The 27,618-nt window shown below is 48.7% G+C and overlaps 1 protein-coding gene and 1 pseudogene across 1 annotated transcript; one reads left to right on the forward strand and one right to left on the reverse strand.

Moving 5' to 3' along the window:
• Positions 1-405: 405 nt before the first annotated feature.
• On the reverse strand, positions 406-12,358 carry GOLGA6A (golgin A6 family member A). The gene is made up of 18 exons (XM_073011955.1): positions 12,275-12,358; positions 10,473-10,592; positions 8,436-8,516; positions 7,550-7,588; positions 7,234-7,284; positions 7,052-7,133; positions 6,846-6,952; positions 5,696-5,782; positions 5,481-5,588; positions 5,201-5,288; positions 4,364-4,809; positions 4,019-4,087; positions 2,611-2,686; positions 2,091-2,182; positions 1,426-1,528; positions 1,246-1,343; positions 1,002-1,155; positions 406-915 (listed from the first exon to the last, which is right to left on the reverse strand). Exons 1-18 carry the CDS (start codon positions 12,356-12,358, stop codon positions 701-703), a joined length of 2,100 nt encoding a protein of 699 aa, XP_072868056.1. The 3' UTR covers positions 406-700.
• A 5,465-nt stretch (positions 12,359-17,823) lies between these two features.
• Positions 17,824-24,122, forward strand: LOC119623525 (MKI67 FHA domain-interacting nucleolar phosphoprotein pseudogene; annotated as a pseudogene).
• Positions 24,123-27,618: the final 3,496 nt, after the last annotated feature.

Raw genomic sequence — 27,618 nt, forward strand, 5'->3', positions numbered from 1 at the left:
AGTACCGCGCTCATTCCTGGCACCAGAACAAATGACACACACTCTATCCTGCACACACCTGCCAGAGCAGGCCACTTTCCTCTTTTGTGAGATTTAAAAAGCTCCCCAAAATGTTATCACTCCCATCCCCAATACACAGAAAATAGGGGAAAGGCTGTTTCCAGTTCTCGGTCTCTAAACAACTCTAAATGTCAGTACTCACAGGGGCATATTACAAAGTAAGAAACAGTGCGCACTTGAGGGCAAACCACATATTGAGCTAATGAAGAGCTCACTGTGATTAGGATTCAATCATACATAATAACAGAACACAAGCGAATTTTATCTGAATTCTGTAATGAATATACATGCTGCAATAACATTAAAAAAAAGTATGGCAGCCTATTCCAAATCAGCAAGAATAGTTTTGTGCAAATAGTGGGTCTTTGTGTGTTTGAACTCCCACCACCTGAGGGCAAACTCGATATGCACGCTGAAGACCTACAATTATCAAAGTAAAAACAAAAATGCAAAAGGATGCCAGAGTGAATATCAGAGAAAGATCCTTCTCCCTTAACTTTTTATAAATAAATTTAAACTGTAAATTAGAAACACAAATAAACACGAGGGGCTGTAACATTCAAATGAAGTAAATGAGTTGTGCAGGGGATTAACCCCATAACTTTTTTTGTTGTTTTTTTTTCAATTTCTTGACCAGCTCTCAGATGATGATGATGTTTATCTCCCTGTTCTTAGCTGCCCGGTAAAAGAATGGGACGCAGGGTTTGCTGGCCAAGCCTGAGTGCTCCTGGGTGTCCTGCATTACGGGAAGCAGCTGCACGATCTTCTCTGCGGTGGGGTTGCCACGGGGAGAACCCTCCCTGGCCTCTCCCACTGCAGGCTCCACGCTGTCGGCCAGGCTCACCTCACAAAGATCTTCGGAGAGAGGGAGGCGGGGGTCTGAGCACAGTGCGAGCCTCCCCTGCTCCTGCCTGCCCACCCTGCCTGAGGGCTCTACTCACCACCCTGCTCCTCCGCAGCCCCAAGCTCCTGGGGGGCTGGGGCCCCTGGAGCGGGCTCCTCAGCAGGGTTCTGTGCAGTGGGGAGGAATTTGTCATGCCCCTCGTCATTGCCCATGAGCGGTAACACCAGCTCCTGCAGCTCCAGCAGCTTCACCTGCAGGGAGGGGTGCTCAGGTGCCACGACTGAGCTGGCACCAGTGCCAATGCCCACCCCACCCCCATAGAGATATTGCATGCCCTCTACCTTCATCTCCTCCTCCTTCTGGGCCAGCCTGATGATGTCTTCCTGGTGCCGTGTGTTTGGCACTGCCCCATGGCTCTCATATATGGTGATGTACTCTCCTGCAAGAGGACAGGGCTCAGATGCTGGGGCCCCTCCAATGGCCCCGCAGCTCCCCATGCCCTGCCCTGGCCTCCTGCTCACTCATGCCCTCTCTTGCTCCAGAGAGCTGGATGAATCCAAGCTCTAGTTTTTCCACCTGCTCCTTCCTGTCCGCCTTCTCCTTCGGGAGGTCCACAAAGCTGCTCTGGAGCCAAAATAATGGGGTCACATCTCAGGAGTGACCTGACCTTCCCCGCCCCCACTTTTCTTGGCCCATGCCAGGACTCGCTCACCTTCAGCTTCTCCATGGCCCCCTGCAGGGCCCGGTAGGTGTCCCCACACACAAACTCACCCCCAGTCCCTGGGTCTTGGGCCTCAGCCTCTGGCTCCTTCCAGACCGAGGCCACTAGGTGAGCCAGGTACGGGCAACACAGCCTTTGCACCTTCTGCTGCCCACATAACCGTGCCTGCTCCTGCTGGGCAGTGGCTCCAGTGGAGTTGAAAAAATGCCACATGAAGGCAAGAGCTGAGTATTCTTGTAGGGGCATACACAGAACAAATGGGGCAGGGAGGTGGAGCACAGCCCCTTCCCTTGGGGTCTCAGAGAGTGCACCTGTTGGTCACAGGTGAAATGGTGTCTGACCACTGGCTCCTGGAAGGGGTGAGGGTCCAGAGAAATCAGAAGGTGGGGAAACCAAGAGCATAAGGGGGTCTGGGAGGGGCCACAGAGGAAGGTGGCAAAGCGGGGCAGGGACAGTCAGACTCACCGTGGCCTCCTGACTCTCCAGGTCCTCTGGGATGCTTGGCATGAGCCGAGGTGCCTCCTCCTCCTCACTGTCCAGATGTCTTCCTTCAACTCCTGTGGGGAGGTGGCCAGAGGGGTCCTCAGACAACCCAACTAGGGAGGTACTGTGGGCCCACCTCTCCCCACCCTCACTGTGTAACCCTGAGCCAGTCCCTCCCCAGAGGGGAAGGAGCTGCTGTTCTTTATTTTTCCTTTTAAGAACCAAGATCTTGCTATATTGCCCAGGCAGTCCCACTACCGGTCGGTGTGGGAGTTCTGAACTGCTCCCTTTCTGATCTGGGCCAGTTCATTCATCCTTAGGCAACCCAGCGGCCCCCTGCTCCCAGTAGGTCACAATATTCATGCCGAGCTTAGTGCAGACACCTGGTTGGCATAATGACCAGCTCTTCTAAAGGTTTCTTCCAACCCTTCAATCCTGTGCTGCTGACAGTCCCCCCTTCCTCCTGGGGCTGTCTCCTCTTCCCCTGAGTGGTCTCCTGTACCTTCTCCAGGGAGAGCCATGAGGCTCATCTGGGCCTCTAGCTGTTGATTCTGCTGGCTGGCAGCTTCTAGGTGCTCCTAAGGGAATGGAAAATGAGTGAGAAGCCAGGAGGATGCCAGGTCATCCCCCTTGAGGCCCTGTCCCCAGCAACTCCAGCTCCTGGGTCTCCTGCAGGTTTAGCAGGCCATCTCAGTCACTGCTTTGCCCCGAGTTTCCTGCTGCTGCAGTTGGTCCATGAGCTGGGTCTGCAGCAGTAACTGCCTGTGCAGCGCCTCCTTCTCAGAGGTCAGCTGCTGATAGGTGGCCACGTACTGCTGCGGGTGACCCAGGTACTAGTCTCACTGCTGCTGCAGACTCTGAGACTCTTGGCTCTTCAGCTCCAGCTGCAGCAAGGCCCTGGGCATGAGGGCACATGGTGGCTGGCTTCAAGATTCTGGGCCCATTAATACGGTAGCGAGGGCACTGTGGGGCTCTGTCACCTGCCTGGGCCCCTGACCCCTTGCTCCAGGCCTGAGAAGCTTCCTCCCTTGCCTGGAACTCCATGCCTCCTTCCCCAGCCTCAAATATCATTTATTTGGGTCCTTCTTCCCACCATTTAAACTTTAGGCCACAAACTGGTAGAAAAGCAGAGGGAGCCAACCACCATCTGCTAAGTGTGCTACAAGCCTAATGCTTTCCATGTATTCTCTCATTTAATTCTCAGCACCTCTGCAAGGAAAATGCTAACTTCCTTTTGAAGTTAAAGAAACAGAGACTTAGAGTTGAAAAGTAGTTGAATGGTGACCAGAGAAACCAAGGCCGGAATCCAGTTTGAATCTAAGGAGGGTTTTTTGTTTTGTTTTGTTCTGAGACAGTGCCATCTGTGGCAGAGGCTGGAGTGCAGTGGTGCAGTTTCAGCTCACTGCAACTTCCACCTGCCGCGCTCAAATGATTCTCATGCCTCAGCCTCCTGAGTAGTTGGGATTACAGGCATGTGCCACCATGCCTGGCTAATTTTTTGTTGTTGTAATTTTAGTAGAGGTGAGGTTTCACCATGTTGGCCAGGCTGTTCTCAAACTCCTGACCTCAAGTGTTTCTCCTGCCTCAGCCTCCCAAAGTGCTGGGATTACAGGTGTGAGCTACCACCCCGGGCATAAGGAACCTCTTATACCCGTCTCTTCCCCTATGATTGGGGGGTTCCATGCCTCTAGCTGGAATGATGATGTCCAGACCTGGAAGGAACCCAGAGCTACCCACCTCTAAAATCAGAGGGCAGGAAGCAAGAAACAGGTATAGAGCTTTCCTGGAGGGTGCTGAGGTCACCTTCCCTCCAGCTAGAGCTGCCTTTGGCCTGGCACCTCTCCTCCCCAGAGGCTGGTGCCCGCCTCCCAGCCCATTTTGGATGGGGCAGAGGTTACTGTCTCCTTCACCTCACTCGGCTTCTCCTGCAGCTCCTTTACTCGCTGCTCCAACTGCAGTGTGCTCTTGTTCTCATTGTTCTGGACAGAGAGAAGCAATCAGTGGCCATCCACTGCAGCTGGAGAACCCTGAACTTGGTGTCTGTCTCCCAGGTCACCGGGAAGGGTGGAGGCAGGTTAGAAAAATCATCCCCTCTCCCCCACAGCCATCAGAGCAGGGCCTGATGAGCTCTGGCTCACAGGTGCCTTTCGAAGTACCATCTCATGTGAGGGCTACACTGCCCCATTTTACAGGTGGGGAAACAAAGGCCTGGAGGGCTAGGGATGAGGGCAGCCTCCCCAGGTGGGGCAACCCACCAGATCCTCGAAGCCACACTGTGGCTCGGCCAGGTGCTTGTCGAGCTTTTGGTTCTGGGAGAGTGCGAGCCTCTCTTCCTGCTTTCGCAGCCTCTTCTCCTTCTCCCACAGCCTCTCCTCCTGATCCCACAGCCTCTTCTCCTGCTTTTGCAGCCTCTCCTCCTCCATTCGCAGTCTCTCCTCCTGCTTTCGCAGCCTCTCACCCTGCTCCTGAAGCCTCTCCTTTTGCTCACACAGACTCTCCTGCTCCTGAAGCCTCCTCTCCTCCTGCTCCTGGAGCCTCTCCTTTTGCTGCTTGCTCAGGAGACTCAAGGCCTGGTTGTTTTCCACCTGGGATTGGAGTTTTCCCCCCAAACTCTCCACCTCCTTCCTCAGGTGTTTGGCCTCATCTTGTAGCTGCTCCACCTCAGAAGGCCCTGCTGGGGGTGCTGGGGGTGGGGGCTCAGCTGAGAAAGGAAGCAGACAATGAGGGCCTCTGGATTCCCGCTCCCACCCCTCCCCCACCAAAAAAAACCAAGCCCTCTCTTGATGCACAGCTCCTCTCAGGCTTCCCAAACTTGGCCTCACTGCTGATGATTCCTCGCACCCCATGGAAGCCAATTTCCCAGCCATGTCAGATAGAGAGCACCGTGGGTGGCTGACAACGGGCACTATTCCCTCTTTGCTGATGGGGACTCTGAGGCTCATGGAGATGACAAGACTTGCTGACTCCTGGCACAGACCTCTTTCCCTCTGCCTCAAAGCCCTTCCATTCACCCACCTCCCTGGGGCATCCTAAGCCACCCCACAGCCCTCTGATGCCAGTCCTGCTCCCAGGTCACACCAGCCCCATCTTACCTATCTGGTGTTTGAGTTCGGACAAGGTCCTCTCCAGCTCCTGTATCTGATGTATGTCACGCATCTTCTCCTCCTTCAATGTGCGAGCCTGCCCAAAGCACAGGGGGAAGGGGCCCTGGAGAGGGGGCTGGTGGCTGGACAGGCTACCATCTTCCTCTCTGCCCCCACCTCCACAAAGCCCAGACCCATGACCACCTCTGGCTGTACTAGTCCCATTTTACAGATGCCCAGAAAGACCCAGTGACACATCTAAGGTGGGGGCTGAAGGGTCAGGTCTCACCTCCACCGACATTTTCCGCATCCTCTCCTGCCACCGGGCTCTCTCTCCTTTTATATGTTGAGCGTATTCGTCTCTTTCCAACTGGACTTGTTTCAATGACTCTGTCACCTGCAGGAATGGGCACAGAAGTTAGGAAGGGCTGTCACTGGTCCTCACCTGCTCCTGGCCACCTGGAGTCATCTTCCTTCCACATCCCTCCCTCTGCAAAGCCTCACCTGTGTCACGTGTGCATTCAGCAGCGCCCGCTCCTTTCTGGTCTGCCGTAACTGCCGCTGGAGGACTGCTTCACTGCGGCTCGAGGACTGGATGGTGAAGAGTGAGAAGTTTTGATGTGGGGAACCCGGGCAGTGCCCCTTAAAAGGGCTAGGGCTAGGCTCAATATACAACTCGGTCAGAAAAGATCAAGGCATTTCCAAGCCCGTGGTCTGGTTTTTAAAAGAACTCAATAAAGTTGGAATGGACAGGGAAAGAGATTGAATTTACAGCTGGCTAACGGAGGCCCAGAGAGATCAGATAATAATGCAATTGTTATTAATGTTATTACTAGCACTGTCGGAAACTTTATGGAGTGCTTCACCAGGTACCATGCTAACAATCCCATTTAATCCTCACAACCATCATATGAGACAGTTCCTAGGATAACCTCTATTGCGTAGATGAAAATCATGGAGTGTTTGAGATTAAGTGCTTGCCTAAGATCACTGAGACAGAGCTGAGATTTGAACACTCAGGTGTATCTGATTCTCTAAGCCCATTTTTTCTTGCTATGGGTGGGGGCACAGATATAAAGGGGGAAATTGATCTTTTGTTCACTTTTTGAAAGGATGATACATTCGCGTAGTTCAAAACTCAGAAGGTACAGAAGGGAAGTGTCTCCCAGCCACCCTGTTACTCTCTCCTGAGTTTTTTTTATGAATGCTTACACTTATAGACATGTTTTATGTATATTATCATAGTACATACACACACACAGACACAGACACACACACACACACACACACAGACACACACCCCTCTCCTCTCTCTACAGAAATGGTGACACACTAAAGGTCCTCTTCTGTACCTTCACAGTTCAAGTACCCGATATCCCACCTGGGTCTTGGCCAAGGACACAGCCAGGTAAGGGCAGGGCAGGTACTTGGCCACCGAGTTCTGCATCCAGTGTTCGCTCCCCACAGCCCCCCCAACTCACCCACAGCAGCTGACTCAGCCCCAGGCTGCCTCTAACAACCACACACAAAAGCAACGAGAAATGAGCATGCTGCCTTCTGGGCAGGACACTGCATCCTGCAGAAGGGACCTTTAGGCTCACTCCTCCATCTGGGAAGCCAGGCTGCCAGGGGAGGGGCCGCTGGTTGGACTCACCCTGTCCTCTTCCTGCTGCTGTGTACACACAGCAGAGAGAGCCCGCTCCAATTCTTGAATATGCTGTAAGGAGGATTGCAGGCGGCCGGCCAGATCCTTGGACTCTTCTGTAACGAGAGAGGTTGAGATGGGGCCCAAAGGAGTCCCCCCAAAGTGCCAGTGTCAAAGTGCCAGGGTGAAGGATGACAGGGTGCCCAGATTCCCACCTTCGAAGTGTCTGGCGGCACGTTTAGTATGGTAAAGGGTGGTCTTCAAGTCTGCCTTTTCCAATGTGAGGATGTTGATTGTCTGGAATTGAATGTTTGGGAGAAAAGCCAAGCAAGTGTTGAAAGAGAAGGAAAGAACTATTCTCCAGAGGACAGGAGAAAACTCCCCACCCTCCACTCACCTCTAACTGTTCCGTTTGTGCTTTGTGTATTTCATTGTTTGCTTTCTTTTCCTGTAGGAAGAGGAAGACAGAGCTCTTATCCGGGGGAGGCAGAAATGGCACAGCAAGAGACATGCCCCCGGCATGCCACCAATGCCCCAGGACAGGCACACCCATGGGACCAGGTTATCAGGGACCCTGTGAGTATGGGGTGGAATCTGAGGGGTGAGCCTTCTTCCCCAGGCTGGGAGTGGGTGAGACGAGACTGGCGCCTCTACATCTGAGTGCCCCCCAAACCCAGCAGTCATGTTGTGTGCAAACAAAGAAATCACGTTACTTCTTCCAGCTGATGTTCCACTTGTTTCTTCTGTTGTTTCTGTGGGGAGAGTCAAATTCAGGTGACTGAGGGGGGCCCCCTCAACTCTATTGCCCAAGCCAGGAAGATGTAGGCAGGGACCAGGAATGGATTTTAAAGGCAAAGTTCTCAGACCCAATGGCAACACGAACTGGTCAACTCTCCTCAAGCTCCCAAAGAGAGAGGATTTGGGTCTTTGTTGGTTTTTGCCCACAGCCACAGAACTCAAAGTCTGAATCTGGATTGTCTCAAAAGGACAGTAACATAAACCTCTAGAGACGGAGTCTGAGAAAGGCCCACCCTTCTGCCAGCTTGTGATTTAGAAAGATGTGTTCATTTGACAAACATTTACTGAGCACATACAGGCCAGGTACGGGTCTTCACAGCAGATATACAGGATAGAAAAGGACAGACAGGAGCCCTTGGCCCTGAGATTTCCATTCTAAGGGCATTTCAATCTCGGACTGTCAGTTTAAAGGGATCTTTGATACACTCTACCTCCTCTGGAAACATGAGCCCAAGGAGGAGAGGTGGCTTGTCCAGACTCAAAGAGCAACTTAGGGACTGAGTCAGGGCAGAAATAGGGGGCCCCTGACAACCCTCACTTTCCTGAGAGGCGACAACCCAAGGGCATGTGTGGCAAGGACCGGAGCAGGGATGTCTGAAGCAGAGAGTCAGCAAAGAGGACAGTGACAGAAGAGCCATGCTGCATGCTCCTTGCTCTGGGGTCCCCCTAGGTGAGGCCTGGGTGCTTCAGCTCCCCATCTGCCCTTTGGACTAGGGGCCCTCAGACCTTTCTTCAGAGCCCCAAGGGGAAACTAAAATCTAGGATTGACAGCGTGGAATAGGGACCCCACTGGACTCTTACCAATGATTCTATGTTTTCATTTAGTCGATTGATTGTTGTGGAGCTTGAGTCCAGGGCTACTTCCAGTTCGTGGTACCGGCTCTGAGGCGCATGCAGAGAGGAGGAGTTGAAGGACGATTGCGGGGAGAAATAGAGAGAACAATCATTAGGGCTGGGGTGTGTGTAGACTGTCTCAGTTGACATAGGGACACCCAGCCCCTGCCGTGAGAGGAGCTTGGAGGATGGCCTGCAGGGTCACTGCAACTCGGCCCAGGGCCTTTTACCTCCAGACCCTTCAGGGTAGCAGATGATCCAGAGGTAATAGAAATTAAAAAAAAAAAAAAAAAAAAATTACACGGCTTACAGTTATGGATATCGAGAAAGTAAAAAAAAAAAAAAAAAAAAAAAACCAGCAAGGGGCTGGACACAGTGACTCACACATGTAATCCCAGCACATTGGGGGCGGAGGCGGTTGGATCACTTGAGGTCAGGAGTTCGAGACCAGCCTGGCCTACATGGTGAAACTCCATCTCTACTAAAAATACAAAGATTAGCCTGGCATGGTGGCAGATGCCTGTAATCCCAGCTACTCAGGAGGCTAAGGCAAGAGAATCACTTGAACCCCGGAGGCAGAGGTTGTAGTGAGCCAAGATTGTACCACCGTACTCCAGTCTGGGTGACAGAGTGAGACTGTCTCAAAAAAAGAAGAAAAAGAAGAAAAGGAAAGAAAAAAAAAAAAAAGCCCCAAATCCCACATGCCTGTTCTGTACATTATTCCCAAACTACTTTTAAACTTAAAGTATGTCTCACCATTTCCAAGATGATAAAAGATGCAGGGAAGGAAAAAACCCAATCAATCAAGCAGGAGAAGCAGCAGACATAAACAGGCTGAAGGATAATGCCGGCAAAATAAAAATAAGCCAGAGGCAAAGTATCCCCCAAACCAGAGAAGCCTCAGGGGCATGCACAGCTGCAGACAGCAAGCCAGAGAGGGGTCCTGGCACTGCCTCACCTTCCACTTGTTCAATGGGGGAGCGCTACCCCACTGGAATGGTGAAGGTTGGACACCAGCACCTTCAGAATGTCCTGAATCTACATGAGGTGAAAAGGGAAAAACAAGGGCAGAGGGAGAAAGACAGAAGTAGCTTAGAGAGAAGCAAGAAAGTCAGGGTAGGAGGAAGATGTGGGTTCAGGAAAATGAAATGCTGAAGAAGAGCAGAGGAGATTGAAACCATGGCCTGTGCCATTCTTCCAAATGGCCACCTGCGGCCTTGCCAGGGGCAGGAACAAATAGATGGAAAAGTCCCCTGAGCGATGTAGTCACAGAGTAGAGTCACCTGACCAATGCAGCTCTTAATACACTGACTGGACCCCTCTCCTCAGACCCAGGGCATGGGCCATGAATCTGGTAATGCTCCAGACCTCCACCTCCATTAAAAAAACCAGACTGCTGAGTAAGGGTTCACTTGAACTAAGGGGGCTCTAGCTAAAAAGCAAGTTTGAAAGACACTGATCTTGTCCAGTATCATCTTACAGAGGAAGAAACTGAGGCCCAGGGGAAGAAGTGATTTTTCTGTGGTCACCCAGCAAGCTGGTGGCAAGTTAGATCTTCCCTTACTCCTAGTGCCTGGGGCTTTCCTCACCACACATTGGGGCCCTTTCAGTGACTCCTAAAGGGACAGCCTGATGGCAAGTGTCTGAACTCATTGGCCCAGGATCCCCTTGAGACTGGGGATGAGGAAAATCAAGCAGCAATGACCATTTCCTAGGTGTCCTGAGTGTTTACAGTGGCCAAGTACTAGGGATTAACATAAAAACAACAACAAGGAATCTCATTTAATCTTCAAAAACGGAAGTCAAACAATATTACCCCTACTTTACAGATGTGAAAAGAGAGGCCCAAAGAGCTCAAACAACTTGCCGTAAGTCAGATCCCTAGCAGTTGGAGAGGCAGGATTCAAACCCAGAATTCTTAACCAGTACCCAACAAATTCAACAATTACCCTCTACTGCCCCTTGGGTCCCCTGTCCCCAGGAAGCTGACCAACCAAGACTCACATTCCGAGGTGAGTGGCAACCACCAGAAGTGGTTGTCTCAGGGCTACGGCCAGTATTTTTCTTTTTTGTCTTCCCTCCTGCCGGAACACCAGGGTTGTTCCTCTGCTGATATTCTTTTAGCTGTGGGAAAGAAGAGCAGTAACACTCATGAGGACTACCAGCCCCTACAGCCACATCCTCCTTTACAGTTTTTGCAAAAAAATCTTATGCACCATCTGATTTAATGCCACCAACAACTGTACAAGGTGTTGTCACAATCACTTAGTGACTGAGAGGGATTGATATTATGGCTAAAAAACAAGGGGGCGGGGGCAATAATGGAACTTAAACTCAGTTTTCTGACTCCAAGCTCTGGGGTTTTCCACAAATCAGCAGCTGCCGGGGACCAGAACCAGAGGCAGAGGTAGAAAAGTAAACATTAAGTAGTCCAGAACTGCACACTGTGTGGTTTAGAGTCATACATCCTCACATGTCTGCTAGTGTGAATAAGTGCACCAGTATCTCTCAAACTTTTATATCAATGTGTCCTCATGCCACAAGGCAACTTTTTTGTTAAATCTGGGAATTTATCAGAAAGAGGACAACCCAAGTCTCATTTCAAAGAAAAGTCTGGTGTGCTCTTAGGAACCTATGTGACTGTCATCCCTAAGTACATTAAGGATTCTTCCTCTCTCAAGAGAATCAAGGGAAACTGATGCTTCAGAAAGATCTCTCACATTTATCCTGTGGCACTCAAAGTACCGAAGTTGAGATGATATGAGGAAGACTCAAGCTGTCAAGTTCAGTTTTCCAAGATCTATTCCACAGAAGATGAGCAAATGTCACTTCAGAGACCACTGACTGAAGTGCAGTCTGGTCCCAGAACCATGGAGAATTAGAATGTGAGGTGGAGAACTCAGGAAAAAAGTTAAAGTCTCTCTGTTGAGTAGAAACATGGGAGAAAACCAAACCCAACCCATTCTCCCATTGCCACCCAGAGATACTGTCAACATTTTGAGCTCATAGGCAAAGGGTAGGCTTTTCACACTGTCAATGTCTATGTGACGGGAGTAAGGCAGCCTGAAACCTCTGCCTCTTAGGTCCCATACTCTTCATTCCCATTCCAGCTGGAAACTTGTGCTGTGACCAGAGGAACCAGAAATTGGGTGAGAATGGTTAGGGGACTGGGTTGTAAGATAAAAGGCTGGTCTTGCAGCAGTAATGACAGTTCATAGGGGGATTGTGACATCACTACATTCCACTCCTCCTGGGGGTGGGGGGAACCACATTAGTGTGGTGGCTGAGTCATGCTGATCCATGATGGTGGAGCAGGATATTGGCCTGGGACCCAGGTCCTTGGAGATGCCAGCCCAAAGAGCGCAGGGAGATCGGGCTTGGGTCAGCAGGAGGGGAGAGTAGAGTCTGCAGCAGGGAACCCCAGGAATCACCAGTTCAAAGTCACCCAGGGATGAATGGCAATGGGGGGCCTGGGGCAGGGGAACCCACATCCTTGGAGAGGTGAGCCCAAAGAATCCAGGGAGGTTGGGCTTGGGGTGGCAGGATGTGAGGGTTGAGTATGCAGTGGGGAGCCCCAGAGGTCGCCCACCCAAAGTCACCCTGGGGTGATTGGTGAGGGCAGGGGCTGGGCTGCTTGCTTAAGGAGTGGGACTGACTGCCAGGACTTTGGTGGGGGGAGCCCAGAGGTGCCAGGGTTGGGGGCCCCAGCCCGGTGTGCCTCAGGAGTGGTATGGACTCTGGCAGTGGTCTTGTCATTGGAGGGGATCTCTGGCTGGATTGGGGGGCCACGACCTGGTGCTTTTTACCTTTTTCTTGGCTGCTGCCAATTTGCTCTCTCGAGTTTCTTCTAACATCGCGGGGTGGGGAGGGAGGCAGGGTTGGGGCCACATCAGGGAACACGTCCAGTCACCTAACAGTCAGCTGTGTGACTGAGCCAGAGGAGGCGTAACCAGGGACCCAATAGAACACAGAAAAGGGGTGTGGCCTTAATGCTCCAAGCCCATTGGTCAGTGAGAAAGATGAAAGGGAAAGGAGGCGTGGCCAGGCAGCAGTGTGTCCAGAGGAACCTGTGGCATCACAAAGGAAGCTGCCCATGCAACTGCTGTCCCCGCCCACTTGGGGTGAGGGGCGGGGCCTGCTTACTCCAGGAGAGGGGATGGGCCAGCTTTTTTTTTTTAAACTTTAAAAAGATACATGTTTATATTTTGTATATTTGTGTGTCAGTGTGTGTGTGTCTACGTGTTCCTCCAGAGCTGTCTTCATTATCCAGCTTCTATGCATGGTCTATGATTTTGGCCTACATTATTCATCTTCAGATGGAGTACAGGAATTACATGTATTATCTCTATTGAGACACAAATTCTATAAAAATGTAAAATTCATAGTATGTCTGATGATTAATGAAGCATTCTATATTATCCAACCTTCCAATAAGGTAAAATCATCACAAGCAATTCTCTCTTTTGGAAAAACATTTCTCTTATTCTCCTACATTATTAAGATTTTTTTTAAAGCAAGAAACATGCCTAATATCTTTAAAAACACAAAGTTTTTGGGTCAGGAGCAGTGGTTCACCTTAGTTCAGGAGTTCAAGACTAGCCTGGGCAACATGATGAAACCCCATCTCTACTAAAAATACAAAAATATCCAGGTGTGGTGGCGCGTACCTGTAATCCCAGCTACTCAGGAGGCTGAGACAGGAGAATCACTTGAATCCAGGAGGCAGAAGTTGCAGTGAGCTCCAACATCGAGCAACTGCACTCCAGCCTGGGCAACAGAGCGAGACTCCATCTCAAAATAATAAAATAAAATAAAATAAAAAACTAAAATAAAGAGAAACACAAAACTTTAGATTTAATAAGCACTCAAAGCTCTTTACCAGTTTAAAGCAAATACAAGGCCTCTTTTTCTAGAATCACCTGGCCTCTCTAAGCCTTGCAAATGAAACTGATTTTCTCACTTGATACTTGGCTATGACTTGCAATCGTGAAAATCAAGACTTGTGTTATGTCACTGTGTATTGCTACCTGAATTCCACACTATGCTGGGATCAAGGGTTGAATCTTTCATGATTCCCTCCATGATCTCTGAGCTTCTTATCCCACACCAAACTAAGCTTTTTTCTAGAGTTCTACCATTTACAGTTAGTAGACAAGAGGGTTCTCAATAATGTAGTCTCTGGACTAGCAGCACCAGCAGAACCTGAGAACTTTTTATAAGTGCAAATTCTCAGGCCCCACCCTGGAACTGGTGAATCAGTAACTCTGGAGTAAGGCTCAGCCATCTGTGCTGCAGGAATCCCTCTGGGTGTTCAAGAACCTCTGGCATACAACAGGTAGAAAAACGTGTTTCCTTCTGAAGGTCCAAAGCCAGGGATACCATATGTTGGGTCTTGATATGAAACAATGACATGCAATTAAAAGACATAAATCTCCCTCCTGCTCCCACCCTCCATCCAATGTGTTCTATTTTTATGAGTTAAATAAGAAAACAAGTGGCAATCAGAGATTCAGTCTAAAAAGTATATTTACAATGTCAGTTCTCATCCAGCCTGATCTCATACACCACCATTTACACCCTCTTGCCTCTCAAGTTTTAAAAACATATCTTCACAATGTAAGTCACAGGCACACTAGCAGTTCTATAATAAAACACCAAGTAGATTGGAATGTCCAAACTTACTAGAGAAGAAAAGTGGACTCAATGGCTATATTTTCAAATTGTATTCAACAGGGAATATAAGTGTTGAATTTTTTTCACCTTCGTACTTCCAAGTTAATAGAATTAAACCAGAATACTCCATTCTTTCACAGCCTCTAGGCAGGCAAAATCTTCCTGTATTACTTCTCAGTTTCAATGGATATAAAGCAGAGTCCTCCTAGGTACATTTTGTATACCTGTAAAGATGCAGAACTAAACACTTCCATCTGTTCAATATTAAAACAAAAGACCTGTAAACCCTGGATGGTAAAAGTAATACTTCAGCAGTAGCACCAAAGCCTCAAATATGAAAAGATACCAAGAATGCCACTAGCAAACAAAAAGAGCTCAAGGCCGGGAGCAGTAGTTCACGCCTGTAATTCCAGCACTTTGACAAGCAAAGGTGGGAGGATTACTTGAAGTCAAGTGTTGAAGACCAGCCTGGGCAGCATAGCAAATTCACATCTCTATAAAATTTTTTAAAATTAGCTTGGCATGGTAGTACACACCTGTAGTCCCAACTACTTGGGAGGCTGAGGTAGGAAAATTGCTTCAGCTCAGGAGTACAAGGCTGCAGTAGCTATGATCATGCCACTGCACTCCAGCCTTGGTGACAGAGGAAGACCTAGATAATTACAGTCTGTCCTGCTCCTATTTACATTAAAATCACTAATTTAATTGCTTTCAATCAGCAGGATAAAAATTAAGTGAAATGTGACTTTGGAGGTTGGCCAGAAAATAGGCAATGGAGAAACAGGCACTTCCCACAAGAATGAAAATGAACAATAAGCATATAGAAAAGATTCAAGGCCGGGTGCGGTGGCTCACGCCTTTAATTCTAGCACTTTAGGAGGCCAAAGCTGGTGGATCATCTGAGGTGAGGAGTTTGAGACCAACCTGACCAACATGGTGAAACCCTGTCTCTACTAAAAATACAAAAATTAGCCAGGCACAGTGGTGGGCACCTGTAATCCCAGCTACTCAGGAAGCTGAGGCAGGAGAATCGCTTGAACCCAGGAGACAGAGGTTGCAGTGAGCCGAGATCACACTGCTGCACTCCAGCCTGGGCAATAGAGCAAGACTCTACCTCAAAAAATAAAAAAAGAAAAATAAAAAAAAGGTTCCAAAGCACTAGAAACCAAACAAATGTAATGAAAACAATGAGATTTTCTGCTTAAATACCAGCAAAGAGGACAAATGGAAGGCGGACACTGGAGCTCCGCCCCTGTTGGTGGGAGTGTAAACTGAACCAATCTTTTTTGCAGTATAATTTGAAAATTTCTACTAAAAATCTTAAAACTGTTTTATGTTATTTTCCTTCAGAAATTCTACTTCTATGAATTCAGCTGAAAAATGCTTGCTTGAATTCATTAAAATATATATATAAAAGAAAATTTACTTCAGGGGTGGCAATGATTAACTTAATATACATCAAGCTTTTAAAAATGATGATGACAAGGGTATATTTACTGCCATAGAAATATGCCCAAAACATAGCGACAAAAGACTATATGTTATGATTCTACTTTTTAAAATGTTTATATGCACAAAAAAGTACAAAAAGCAACAAACCAGAATGTTTTGTGTGGCAAAATTAAATACTTTTCTTAAAATTTTGTCTTCCAAATTATTACAAAAAGAATGCGATTTTCTTTATAATCAGGGAGAAGTATTGTTTTCATTATATTTAAATTTCTTTTCTTTTCCTTATTTTTTCTCATGTGTGTATCACATGTACTCTAGAGAGCTTGAATCCCTACCTCTTGAGGTAAATCAGACCATTTCTGTCTCTGTCAACTTGCCTTTCTTGGACATTTCAAATCAATGGAATTATGCAATACATGCTCTCCTGTCTGGCTTTTATACTTAGCTAATGTTTTTGAGGTTGGTCCATGACATATAATAGGTTTTGGTAATTTGTTCCTTTCATTACTGAGTAGAAGTCCATTGATGGATATACCACATTTTGTCAGCAGAGAGCATTTTAAACCTCGATTTCAATTTCCTGTGGTCTAAATGAAACCCTTGGAACACAGGACTTCTAGGGAAAGCTGCTGTGCATGTCAAAATAACTACTTAGCAGAACCAGCTTTGTCATCAGGAGCCTGAACTGCTGCAGACATTTTTATTATTTTGCAACTTCTTTTTTACAAGCAACTTTTGTTCTACTACTACACATCAGGACTTTTGAAGCATCTGATACATCCATCGAATAAGTATGAGCATGTGTCTCAGTGGACAAGTGAAACCATCTATGCTACACTGCATATTTTTTCCTGCCCCAGACTGGACCAGGGAATCTCTTAACTTTCTAGAATACCCTGTCAGACCCTGCTGCATTTGTTAGGTAGATTTGGAGGGGTGGAGAGGAAAAAGAGTGGGGAGCTTGTGGAACAGGAAGACCCCCGGGGTCCGCGCATGGTTCCCCACTGTTGAGGACGTTGTGGATGGGGAAGTGCTGATGGTGTCCCAAGGCAGCCTAGCACCTCCACTGGGCCTAGAAGGTCTTGACTTTGGACCCCTACCCATGTTCCAGAAGTGTTTAAAAGCTGTTTTTCTTTTGTTCTTTTCCTAAATAATCATTACTTGGTAGTTAGTTATTAATCTTTCTTTGGGAGAGGGACAGGGCTTTAAAACTGAAGAACATAATTTTCAATAAAATATAAAAAATGGAAAAAAGTTACTTTGTAAACAATTTGCTATACAAACCAAATGGGAGCTATTGAGAATCTCAGTAAAATGTTAAATGCATTTGCTGCTGTTAGAAGAAACAAAGAAAAATTTAGAAGAAATAAAGACAGAAATGCATTTGCTGGCAGTAGTACCATTTGCCTAAGGTTGGGTCGCTGTGTCATCATACTGTGGTGGGGGTACATGTCGTGTATATGTGTGAAACTTTTCATCTCAAGATAGGTCATAATCTTAGCTGCAGTTTTCCTTCCAAATAGGGTTACAAAGTAGTAAAACATGGACTTGGAAGTGACAGACCTGAGTGAATCAGCACAGCTTAAAGAAAAATCCAATAAAACTAACTTTTAACAATCCTGAGGTTGGTTTTTGAAACAGATACAATTATTTACTCTAAGCATCTGGTTATGATCTTGAATCAATAATACATACTGTCGTGACCCTTTTTTTTTTTTAATGGAAATAGACGTTTCATCCAGAAAACCCCGAAACACTGACTTTTTTTTTTTTTAAGACAGGGTGTCACTCTGTTGCCCAAGCTGGAGTGGAGTGATGGATTTCAGTTCACTGCAGCTGGCCTCCCACCTCAGCCTCCCAAGTAGCTGGGACCACAGGCGCCACCGCGCCTGGCTAATTTATTGTATTTTTTGTACAGCTAGGATTTTTCCATATTGCCCAGGGTGGTCTCAAACTTCTAGGCTTAAGTGGTTCACCCACTTCAGCCTCCCAAAGTGCTGTGACTACAGGCGTGAGCCACTGTGCCTAGCCTGCAGTGACTTTTTAAAACTTAAGTTCAAGCATCTCTTCTTAACCCCTTTAATTGGAGGTATCTCTTCTCTCATTCTCATCTTTGGTGTTCCCCCCAGAGTTCACTGCTGACTGGATGCACAACACACATTTCAAAGTCAAGGCTGCGTGCAGTGGCTCGTGCCTATAATCGCAGCACTTTGGGAGTCCAAGGCAGGAAGATTGCTTGAGTCCAGGAGTTCGAGATCAGCCTGACCGACAGGCAGAAACCCCATCTCTACTAAAAATACAAAAATTAGCCAGGTGTGGTGGTGCATGCCTGTAATCCCAGCTACTCAGGAGGCTGAGGCAGGAGAATCGCTTGAACACAGGAGGTAGAGGTTGCAGTGAGTCGAGATCGTGCCATCGCACTCTAGCCTGGGCAAAAAGAATGAAACTCCATCTCAAAACAAACAAACAAAACAAAACACAAAAACAAGAACAACTTTCTCATGGAATAGTCTATGTGCACCACCTACTTAACCTACTGAATGAAACCCAGATCCTTTCTTATCCTCCCAGTGTGGCACTGTTTCAAGGTTCAGACTATCCAGAAATAAAAGAACTGGAAATAGCAAAGGCTATACATTTGTGTAGTTTGAGTCTGAGGATGTTGCCAAGATAGTTGCTGAAACAATGAACAACTACCTGTTTGGTGAAAGACTCTTGGAGAGTCATTTTATGCCACCTGAAAAAGTACAGAAAGAACTCTTTCAAGACTGGAATATTCCATTTAAGCAGCCATCACATCCATCAGTGACACGTATCATCAGAATTGGCACTTACACAAAAGCTACAGATGGAGGAGCGATTTAAAAGGAAAGAAGGATTACTCGGGAAGAAATTAGCTTAAGAAGGAAATGATGATGATGTTCCTTCTTTGATTTTACAGAAAATGGAAAGGATTTCAAAAACAAATCATCAGACATCTACAAAAGGCCAGGTTTTATGTAAGAAGAAGAAAGAAAAAAAAGAAGAAGAAGAAAAGGGTTTTAGGTACTCCTGAGAAGACTGTGGATACCCAGGGCCCCACACCGGTTTGTACATGAACGTTTTTAGAGAGACGAAAATCTGAAGTGGCTGAAATGAATGATGATGAAGATAACGAAATAGTTTTCAAACAGCCCATATCCTGTGAGACTCAAACACCTACACGTTCACAGAAGAAAAAAAAAAAGATGAAGAAAAAGCAATCCGTGATTTTCAATGTATTATATATAAGATTTCTTCTGAAAAAATATTTTTATGAGAAAAATACAAAAAATTAGCTGGGCATGGTGGCTCATGCCTGTAGTCCCAGCTACTCGAGAGGCTTAAGGGGAAGGATCACTTGAGCCCAGGAAGTTGAGGCTACAGTGAGCCGTGATCATGCCACTGCACTCCAGCCAGGTCAAGTCATTACATTTATCTTAACCTATTCTAGGCTGACTTAAGTGGGATTTGTATTAAGAATACAATAGGCAACCTCACAGACATCTAAGTACAAAACTCAAAATAGGACCACACCATGGAAGGCCTGCCTGGGCTGGGAGGCGATTTTCCTCTCCTGCAGGCCTTCACTCTGGACTTCTGCTCCATGCTTGTGCTCTGCTCTTCGGATAAACATTCGGCACGTGCTCCAGGCTCCTCCAGCCTCTGAGGCTTTGGCTTGCCCTGGCAGTACCCCCGTCCCAGTGTTACTGGACCATAATAGATGCTCCTCTGCAAAAAATCTATGGAAAACTCTCTGTGTCATTGCCAATGAGCAGGAGAGAGAATCTGATCTGCCTAGCAGTGGGGGTGGGAGTTCCCTAGTTGTCCCTGGATTTGTAGTGCTGCCCTTTCCAGAGACTCAAGGAGGGGCCAGATATCCAAAAAAGGGTGCGGGTGGGGAATCAGTAATACAGTCTACTTCTACTAGAAAGTATAAAGTAGAGGCAGTGGCTCACGCCTGTAATCCCAGCACTTTAGGAGGCCGACGCAGGTGGATCACTTGAGCTCAGGAGTTCGAGACCAGACTGGGAAACACGGAAAAGCTCCGTCTCTACTAAAAATACAAAAAATTAGCTGGGTATGGTGGCACATACCTGTAGTCCCAGGTACGTAGGAGGCCGGGGTGGGAGCATTGCTTAAGCCCAGGAAGTAGAGGCCACAGTGAGCCGAGATCATGATGCCACTGCACTCCAGCCTGGGCGACAGAGTGAGACCCTGTCTCAAAAAAAAGAAAGAAAGAAAGAAAAAGAAAAAAAAATACAAAGTGGAAGCATCTGTATGCATGATTGAAGTCATGCTTTCCATCTGTTTTTCCCACCTTCCCTTTTTTCTCTCTAAAACACTGTATCTTAAGCTTTTCCCTATGTTATCAAGTACTCATAAGCATTATTTGAATGGTTGTATCAGAATCCATTATCTGGACTCATTGTCATTTAGCCATCTGCAGTTGCTGGAGATACTGCCCTTTCTGCCACACTCAGTCACCCTTCTGACCTTGCTGTGTCCAGTTATCTACTAATACACACACTGGTCATTTAGGACTTAAAGTTAAGAATAGTTATCATGGTTTCTAACACTTCAAAAAGAATGTATCTTCCTAAAAATAGAATGGCTTGGAGGCTATACTATTAAAGCAAAATAGACAAATCGATGTTGAAATTACTGTTTTACTTTCTTCTTGTGTCTATTTTCACTTCTCTGTCATTTTGATGGATACAGTTTCATTTGGAAGGATTTTTATTTCAAAACAGAAACAGCATATGACATGAGAATGGGAACTCTGAAATGTTCAACTTTCTAGTTTACTAAGTTTGTCACAAAAGCTACTGATAGTCAATCATGAGTGGCCTGTATTGAAAGTGAGTTCACATTATGTACATCTTAAGCACTATACTTTTTATCAGATATAGAAAAATAGGTGGTGTGTTTGGAAAGGTATTCAGCTAGGAGTCAGGAAGCTTGACTGTTAGTCCCAATCCTGCTTCTTCAGCTGAGCGCCCGTAGGTAATAATTCAGCAGCTATTTCTTAAATACCTAATGAATTTCAGGCGTTGTAGTTGGGCTGGGAATATAGACATAGATACTGCATTCATGATTCTCCAAGGCTCCCTTCCTCACCCGGCTCACAGTGAGCTTTCTTATGCATTGGGTAAATTTGTCTCCTAACCGGCCCCAACTCTCCCTCCAACCTGCTTCCCAGGGCAGTTGTGAGGATCACATGAGGGAGAATATGTGTGAAAGCAAATTGAAAATGATCTTAAAATGCAATAAAAATATGATCCATGGAAAAGTATTTAAAGATCCTTAGAATTTTAAATAAACAGTACATTAGGCTGGGCACTGTGGCTCACACCTATAATTCCAGCACTTTGGGAGGTCAAGACGGGCAGATCATGAGGTCAGGAGATTGAGACCATCCTGGCCAGCATGGTGAAACCCTGTCTCTACTAAAAATACAAAAATTAGCTGGGCATGGTGGTGCATGCCTGTAATTCCAGCTACTCAGGAGGCTAAAGCAGGAGAATCACTTCAACCAAGGAGTCAGAGGTTGTGGTGAGCCATCACGCACTGCACTCCAGCCTGGGTACAACAAAACAACAACAACAAAGTTACATTAACCTGAATTTTCTATGGTTTTGATTTTAAATAGATATGAAAATTTTACAATGGACCACTGATATGGTTGAAAATCTTGGCTTGATTATTCTCCAAGAAAATGATACAGTGGTTTGTATGATTAATTTTCTAAAATTGCTAGCCAAAAGAAACCAAAGCCTTTTTTGAGTTGAATGACTAGATCAAAGGAGCGTTGAACTGTATAACGGAGAAATGTTTGTTTTCTGTGTTCACTAACAGCTTGCCTTTGTTTGATTCCAGCTGCAGCATATCATGAGTGATGAGGTCTGTGAGCAGGTGACTGACCTTTACCTGGCAGAAAATAATAACGGGGCCACCAGAGGCCAGCCAAACACACAGAACTCAAGGAGCCTCCTGGAGTCAACGTATCAGCGGAAAGCTGAGCAGCTAATGTCAGATCAGAATTGATTTAAGGTGAGAGTGGCTCAGGTAGTCAAACATGTTGCTGGTGACAATGTAAGTTGTTAGGATTCTCTGAACCAGAAGTTAAAGCCAGGGTACTTTGACCCATTACTTTACTCCTGGAACTTTTTAGAGTTCCCAACGAGTTCACCAGAGAAATACAAAGTGGAAGTAACTATCTTCCTGGACAATCTACTTTGTTTCTTTCTTCCTTTAAAAAAAACAAAACCAAAAACTAGTTATGTATGATTTTTACAATTTTATATTCTTCTTTTTCTCTGAACATTTATCATAGTACACTTTGTAAATATTATTGTTAGAAAAATGTTGGTGCATGAAATCCATGGTCATAGTCATTACAAAAAAGAAAACAGGCCTGGCACACAGGGTTCACACTTGTAATCCCAGCACTCTGGGAGGCCAAAGTGGGTGGATCACTTAAGACCAGCTTGAGCAACATGGCAAAACCCCATCTTTGCAAAAAATACAAGAATCCAAAAATTAGCCAGATGTGGTGGCATGTGCCTGTAGTACCAGCTACTCAGGAGACTGAGGTGGGAGGATGGCTTAAGCCTGTGAGGTCAAGGCTGCAGTGAGCCCTGATCATGTCACTGCACTCCAGCCTGGGTCACAGAGCAAGACCCTATCTCCAAAAAATAAAAGAAAAAAAATGCAGATAACCAAAACAAGTCATCTTAGAATTCTTTCCTGAAATTAACATTGATTACATTTCTAGACTTTTCTATGTTTGAGTATATATTTTGAAAAAGTTTATACTGGACAAATGGTTTTTAACTTTTTTTTGAGACAGGGTCACGCTTTGTTGCACAGGCTGGAGTGCAGTGGTGAGATCATGGCTCACTGCAACCTCTGCCTCTTGGGTTCAAGTGATCATCATGCCTCAGCCACCCTAATAGCTGGAATTACAAGCATGTGCCACCACACTGGCTAATTTGTATATTTTTAGTAGGGCTGCGATCCCTGTGTGTCTCTGGGCCAGCAGGCTCTTCCCCTCTGTAGACCTCAGTGTTCCCCTTCTAGAGAATGGGCAGAATTTCCTTCAGACAATACTTGCTCATCTGTTGGGTCCATAGAGAGGAATGGGGCATAGAGCTTTAGCAAGGAGCTGGGCAGAGACTAGAAGCAGTCAAGATCAGAGGAATGAGAGGGTTCTGTCACCTCCCTGATTGCCCAGGACCTCACTGAGTCCTCACATGCATGACAAGATCTGTCCCACCAAGTCAGGGGCAAAAGTCCTCAGCTCTGTCCCAGTACCAGGGCTGTAAGAAGCCCATATCTCCTCTTGTGGCCTCCTGATAGGATGACTTCTCCCAGCTCATGCCATCCAAACAGGGAGAGCTGGTCCACGCCCAAGTTAGGAGAGCACTGGGCAAATCAGTCCCCTCCAGCCACACAGAGCCTGAAGCTGCTCTCCAAGGACCCCTCAGTCACAGAAGGTGCTGGTCCTCCTACAGTGCTGCCCCACACCCACCACCGCAGCCTCCCGGGGGTGCAGTCAGGGGTGCCCTCCTTCGGGCTCTGCCCTCACACCCACTCCTACACAGCTACTCTCCCTGCTGGCCGCCCCAGAGACCAGATTGATTTGGGCTTCTACCTCTACAGGTCCGAACTACCATCTCTTCTGCTCCCCAGAAAGCCAGTTCCCAGCAGACAGACCATGTTCCCTCTTCATTCCTCAACACAGAGGGCCCATCACAACCCTCTTAGCAGACGATAGAGCTCCCCACGCATCCTCTTAAAGAGGCTTCACCTTTGATAGCCACAAGCCCCAACACGACCTCCTCCCAGGGAGTGAATTTGGACAAAATAAAACATAAAAGCAGCATCTATTAAATTAGCAGCAACATTTCCTACTAGGATTAACTCTCGGCGTGAGCAGTGTATTCCATTAGATGGATCAGTGCAGGGGTTAGCAAGCGTTTTCCGTAAAGGGCCAGAAGGAAACTCTTTAAGGCTCCGCAGACCACTGGCTTTTAGTCACCACCTACTCAAACCCTCCCCTGTAGCAAGAAATCAGCCCTAGGCAAGATGTCAACAAATAAGCGTGGCCACATTCCCGGGAAACTTTCTTTATGGACGTGGAAGTTTGCATGTCACGTACTTCTCATGTGTCACAAGATACTATTCTACTTTCCATGTTTTCTACCATTTAAACATATAAAAGTCATTCTTTGCTCGTGGGCCACATAAAAACAGGCAGCAAGAAATCTGACCGTTAGACCAGCGGCGGCTGAACCCTGGATGGAGCATTAGAGCTTGGGTGCGCGCCCCACCCCAGGGCTTCCAGGAGAGGGAGTGCAGGCTGATGCCGCCTTCACCCCCATCTCTCTAGGGGAGGAGGCAGAGCTGGTGCTGTATGAAGTTTGGCTGCAGATCCTGGGCCAGCCCTACACCAAGGCCTTGGAGGACAAAACCAGCCCTGAGTTCTGGGCACTTCAGGGGAGCTGACCGGATGGGTGAAGTGGGCGGATCGGGGAAGAGGCCTCGGGAAGATGGGGGATGACTGGACAAGGCTTTGGTGAGCTGTGACCCTCTCCATCCTCTCCTGACTCCCCAGCTGACCTTCGTCCTCAGACCTCTGCCGAACTTTGACCAAGTGGTGGTGGAGGAATTCCAGTGGGTCCGGGGTGGCCCTGGGTGACCCAGGGCTCAGACCTGGGTTCTGGGGTTGAGGGCAGGAGGCTGGAAGAGATGACCGCCCTTAGGCCCCCCAGGCTACCCAGCCTCCTGAACTCTGTGATAATCCTCCCACCAGGCTGGACCCACTGACCGCCAGAGTGGGTGCCACCTTCTTCAGCATGGCACCAGCTCAGGCTCTTGTGTGGGACTGTGTGTGTCAGGGTCTGCACACCTGCACACCCTGGGGGAGACAGAGGGCCTCTTGGTAGAGATGGTCATCCCAGACCTCGGTCAGTAACTCCTTCCCTCTGCAGGCCCCCTCCGTCTGTCCATTGGCCTCCTCCCTTGGGCTCGCTGCCTCCACATGCCCTAATCTGAAACCTGCCTCCCTTCCTCATGGAACCCTCCAAGATGCTCCTAGCCCCAGCTCCCTGGTCCTGCAGCAACTTCTGGGCCCGGATTCTCCCTTCTCAGAAGTCTGGGAGGCAGGGCCCCCGCCTGGCCATAGCCTTCTTGGTCTGCTCTAGGCACTCCTAGCCCCAACCTGCTGGACGCCTCCATCCCCAGCTATGCTGTGGCTCTTCTCATTCTAGGCCTCCTGCTTGTCACATTTGCCCTTGTCCTAGTGAGTGTCTGGCTGGGCCCAGACTCCTTCCTGAGGGGCAGGCTGAGCCTTTGATGCCTTGAGCCCTTGAGCTAAGCTGAGGGGTAAGCAGGCCCCTTTACACCCCCTGATTCCCCCACCCAAGCCCAGCATCTCCTCACCCTCCAGCTGGGGCTGCAGGGTTTGGGGTCAGGGAGCTGGGTCTAATCCCAGTGTCCCTGCCCTTCTTGTCAAGGTGCTAAAGTGGAGGGCCTCCCTCGGGGTGTTCAGCCTGGGAGCGTAGATGCGCACAGTGCAGCACAGAGGACCCTCTCCAGACAGGTAAGTGGTTCTCTGTTACCCCCCTTACCCTGCTTTTATTCTGGGTGGGATCCATCACCACCCCTGCCAGGGCCTTCTGCAAACACTCCCCGGGGGCTACTGTTGGCAGTGCCTTGGTGGTGCAGTCAATGTGCCAGAAAAGCTCCCCACTACTGTGGGCAGTGGCTCAGGCAGTCAAGCAGACTCCCCCAAGCAGGCCCCACCTACCCCTAACCTGTTCCCAGTTGCCTCCCACCAACCTTAGAAATGATGCTGGGGGATGACAGATACTGAACTTAGGTGCATAGGAGGCCAGGAGACCTGGGACAGAGAACAGGAGGTGTGGGGAGGGAATCTTCCTTCCCCCACTTCCCACTGCATAAGGGCCAGACCGTGGCACCTCCATGTCCTGGAAGGACATGTATGGACCCAATTCAGTTTCCCCTTTGTCTCATGGCCTTTCTTCTCCCTTGACCAGGGCCAGGTGGATGTGGGAGGAGATGCAGCACCATCCTGGGTGCACTCAGACTCATTCCTCACTCCTGGCCTTCACTCCCTTTCCTCTACACACAGATGACCACTCACGCTGCTGATCCCTCTGCTGAAAACCAAACTCCAAGCCTCTCCTCTCCCCGTCTTCACCTTGCTCCACGGCTTCCACAGACAGTGCCTCAACCCTGAAGCACTGTCTGGGGTTGAGGGCAGGAGGCTGGAAGAGATTACCTGCCTTAGGTCCCCCAGTTCCAACACCACTGACTTTCCCAGGAACTCAGAGCCAGAGAGGGCCAGGGTCCACCCCAAGGCCTCACAGCCAGGGACTTCTTCCCTCCTACACCCCCAAGGACTGGACTTGCAGGGCTGGGGCAGAGGTGGGGTGGGGGAAAGAAATGCCTTGTCAACCCACACAGGGAGACCCGCTCCCATCGCCAAGGTGCATGAAGTCTAGGAACACCCCTGCTCCCACATCCACGCTCACTCAGGGCCCTGCTCCAAGTGCTTGGCACTCACATCAGCCTCACGCCCTCCATGCCACAGGTATCGGTCTTCTTTACAGAGTGGTAAATGATGGCCAATACAGCTAGACCACACAGAGGACTTAGGCACAGCTCGGGGGTCCACAATCTCTGCTGCCCCTCCTGCCACCAAAGTGTGGTCCTGCTTCCAGGCAGCAGGAAGGGGACAGAAGCCCACCCCAAAGAGGGCTGGGACAGGGCACCCTTATGCCTGCCTAGTCTGGCCCAGTAGGGCTGGAGGGACTGTCAGTCCTAAGAGAAACGATGGCCCTTTGGGGGTATGGAAAAGTCATGAAGCGATCCGAAGTTTGTATTTAAAATATTGATTTCTAGATACTTAGTCATCTGGTGTGAGGAGCTGGGAGGGCCCCAGGGTACCGCCCACAAGAGGAGGAAGACTGAAAAGGGGTCAGAGCAGGAATGGGGGCTGCTGAGGGCAAGGCCCACCGCCCTCCCTGAACCCCTGAACCCAGCCACAGAGCCAGTCAGCCTCAGGCCAGAGGGTGTGAGCAACGGGTGCCCTGGCTGCTCTACAGTAGATCAGAGCCAGTGGGTGTGGGGGGTCTTCCAGGGCAGGTGTGGGGCTGCCAGGGCAAGGTAAGGCAGGCTCCCAGGGCAGAGACTAAGGCTGACCCCTGCAGCTCCCCTACTGCAGGCGGGGACACAGGGCTAGGCAAGGGTCTTAACCCAGAAAGCCCCAGCAGCTCCTGTGCCCATTGACGCTTGGCAGTGGTGGAACCCAGGAATGGTCTTTGAACCCATGACCTGGAAGGGGAAGCCAAGGATAGTCCTGGCCCATAGGCTCCCCTACCTGCAGGCAGTGGGCAGGCCCAGTGAGGGGGCCCCGGGAGCCCAGACCATGAGCTTACCTGGCCAAAGACAGCAGCCAGCACCAAGACATCAAAGAGGGTTGGTGGACAGATCATCACATCAGGGTTGACTGCGGCTGGCACCAGGTTCCTCTGCACTTCTGGAACACACAGGTCTCTCCTTCCTATCCCTGAAGCACCCCTGCCCCCACCCCAGCACCCCGAAGATCAGCCTAATAGATGCACTTGTCCTGGGTCAGCCCCGCTGTCCAAGCAACTGCAATTTCACACTAGAGAGCCAGGGCAGGGCAGGGTGTAGGAGGGGTCCCTGGAAGATGCCCCCCGGGATGCCCTGATGCCTAAAACGTTCCCCAGTGGGCCTTCTCAGGGAGGGAGGGTTATGGCAACCTGTTCTCTCCAGCCACCTCCATCACCGCAGGAGCCCTTACAGGCATCTCAGGAGACAACTGGCTCACCGGAGCCAGGACCAGCATAGACACGGCCCTGGGGCTGAGGCTGACTAGGTGGTCTCTCTGTCTTCACTCTGTCACTCTGTCTTCAAGTTTTGCTCTCCTGGCCCACTACAAGCCAGGCTGTTT

The sequence above is a fragment of the Chlorocebus sabaeus genome, chromosome 26 (genome assembly GCF_047675955.1).
Source record: "Chlorocebus sabaeus isolate Y175 chromosome 26, mChlSab1.0.hap1, whole genome shotgun sequence".
NCBI lineage: Eukaryota > Metazoa > Chordata > Mammalia > Primates > Cercopithecidae > Chlorocebus > Chlorocebus sabaeus.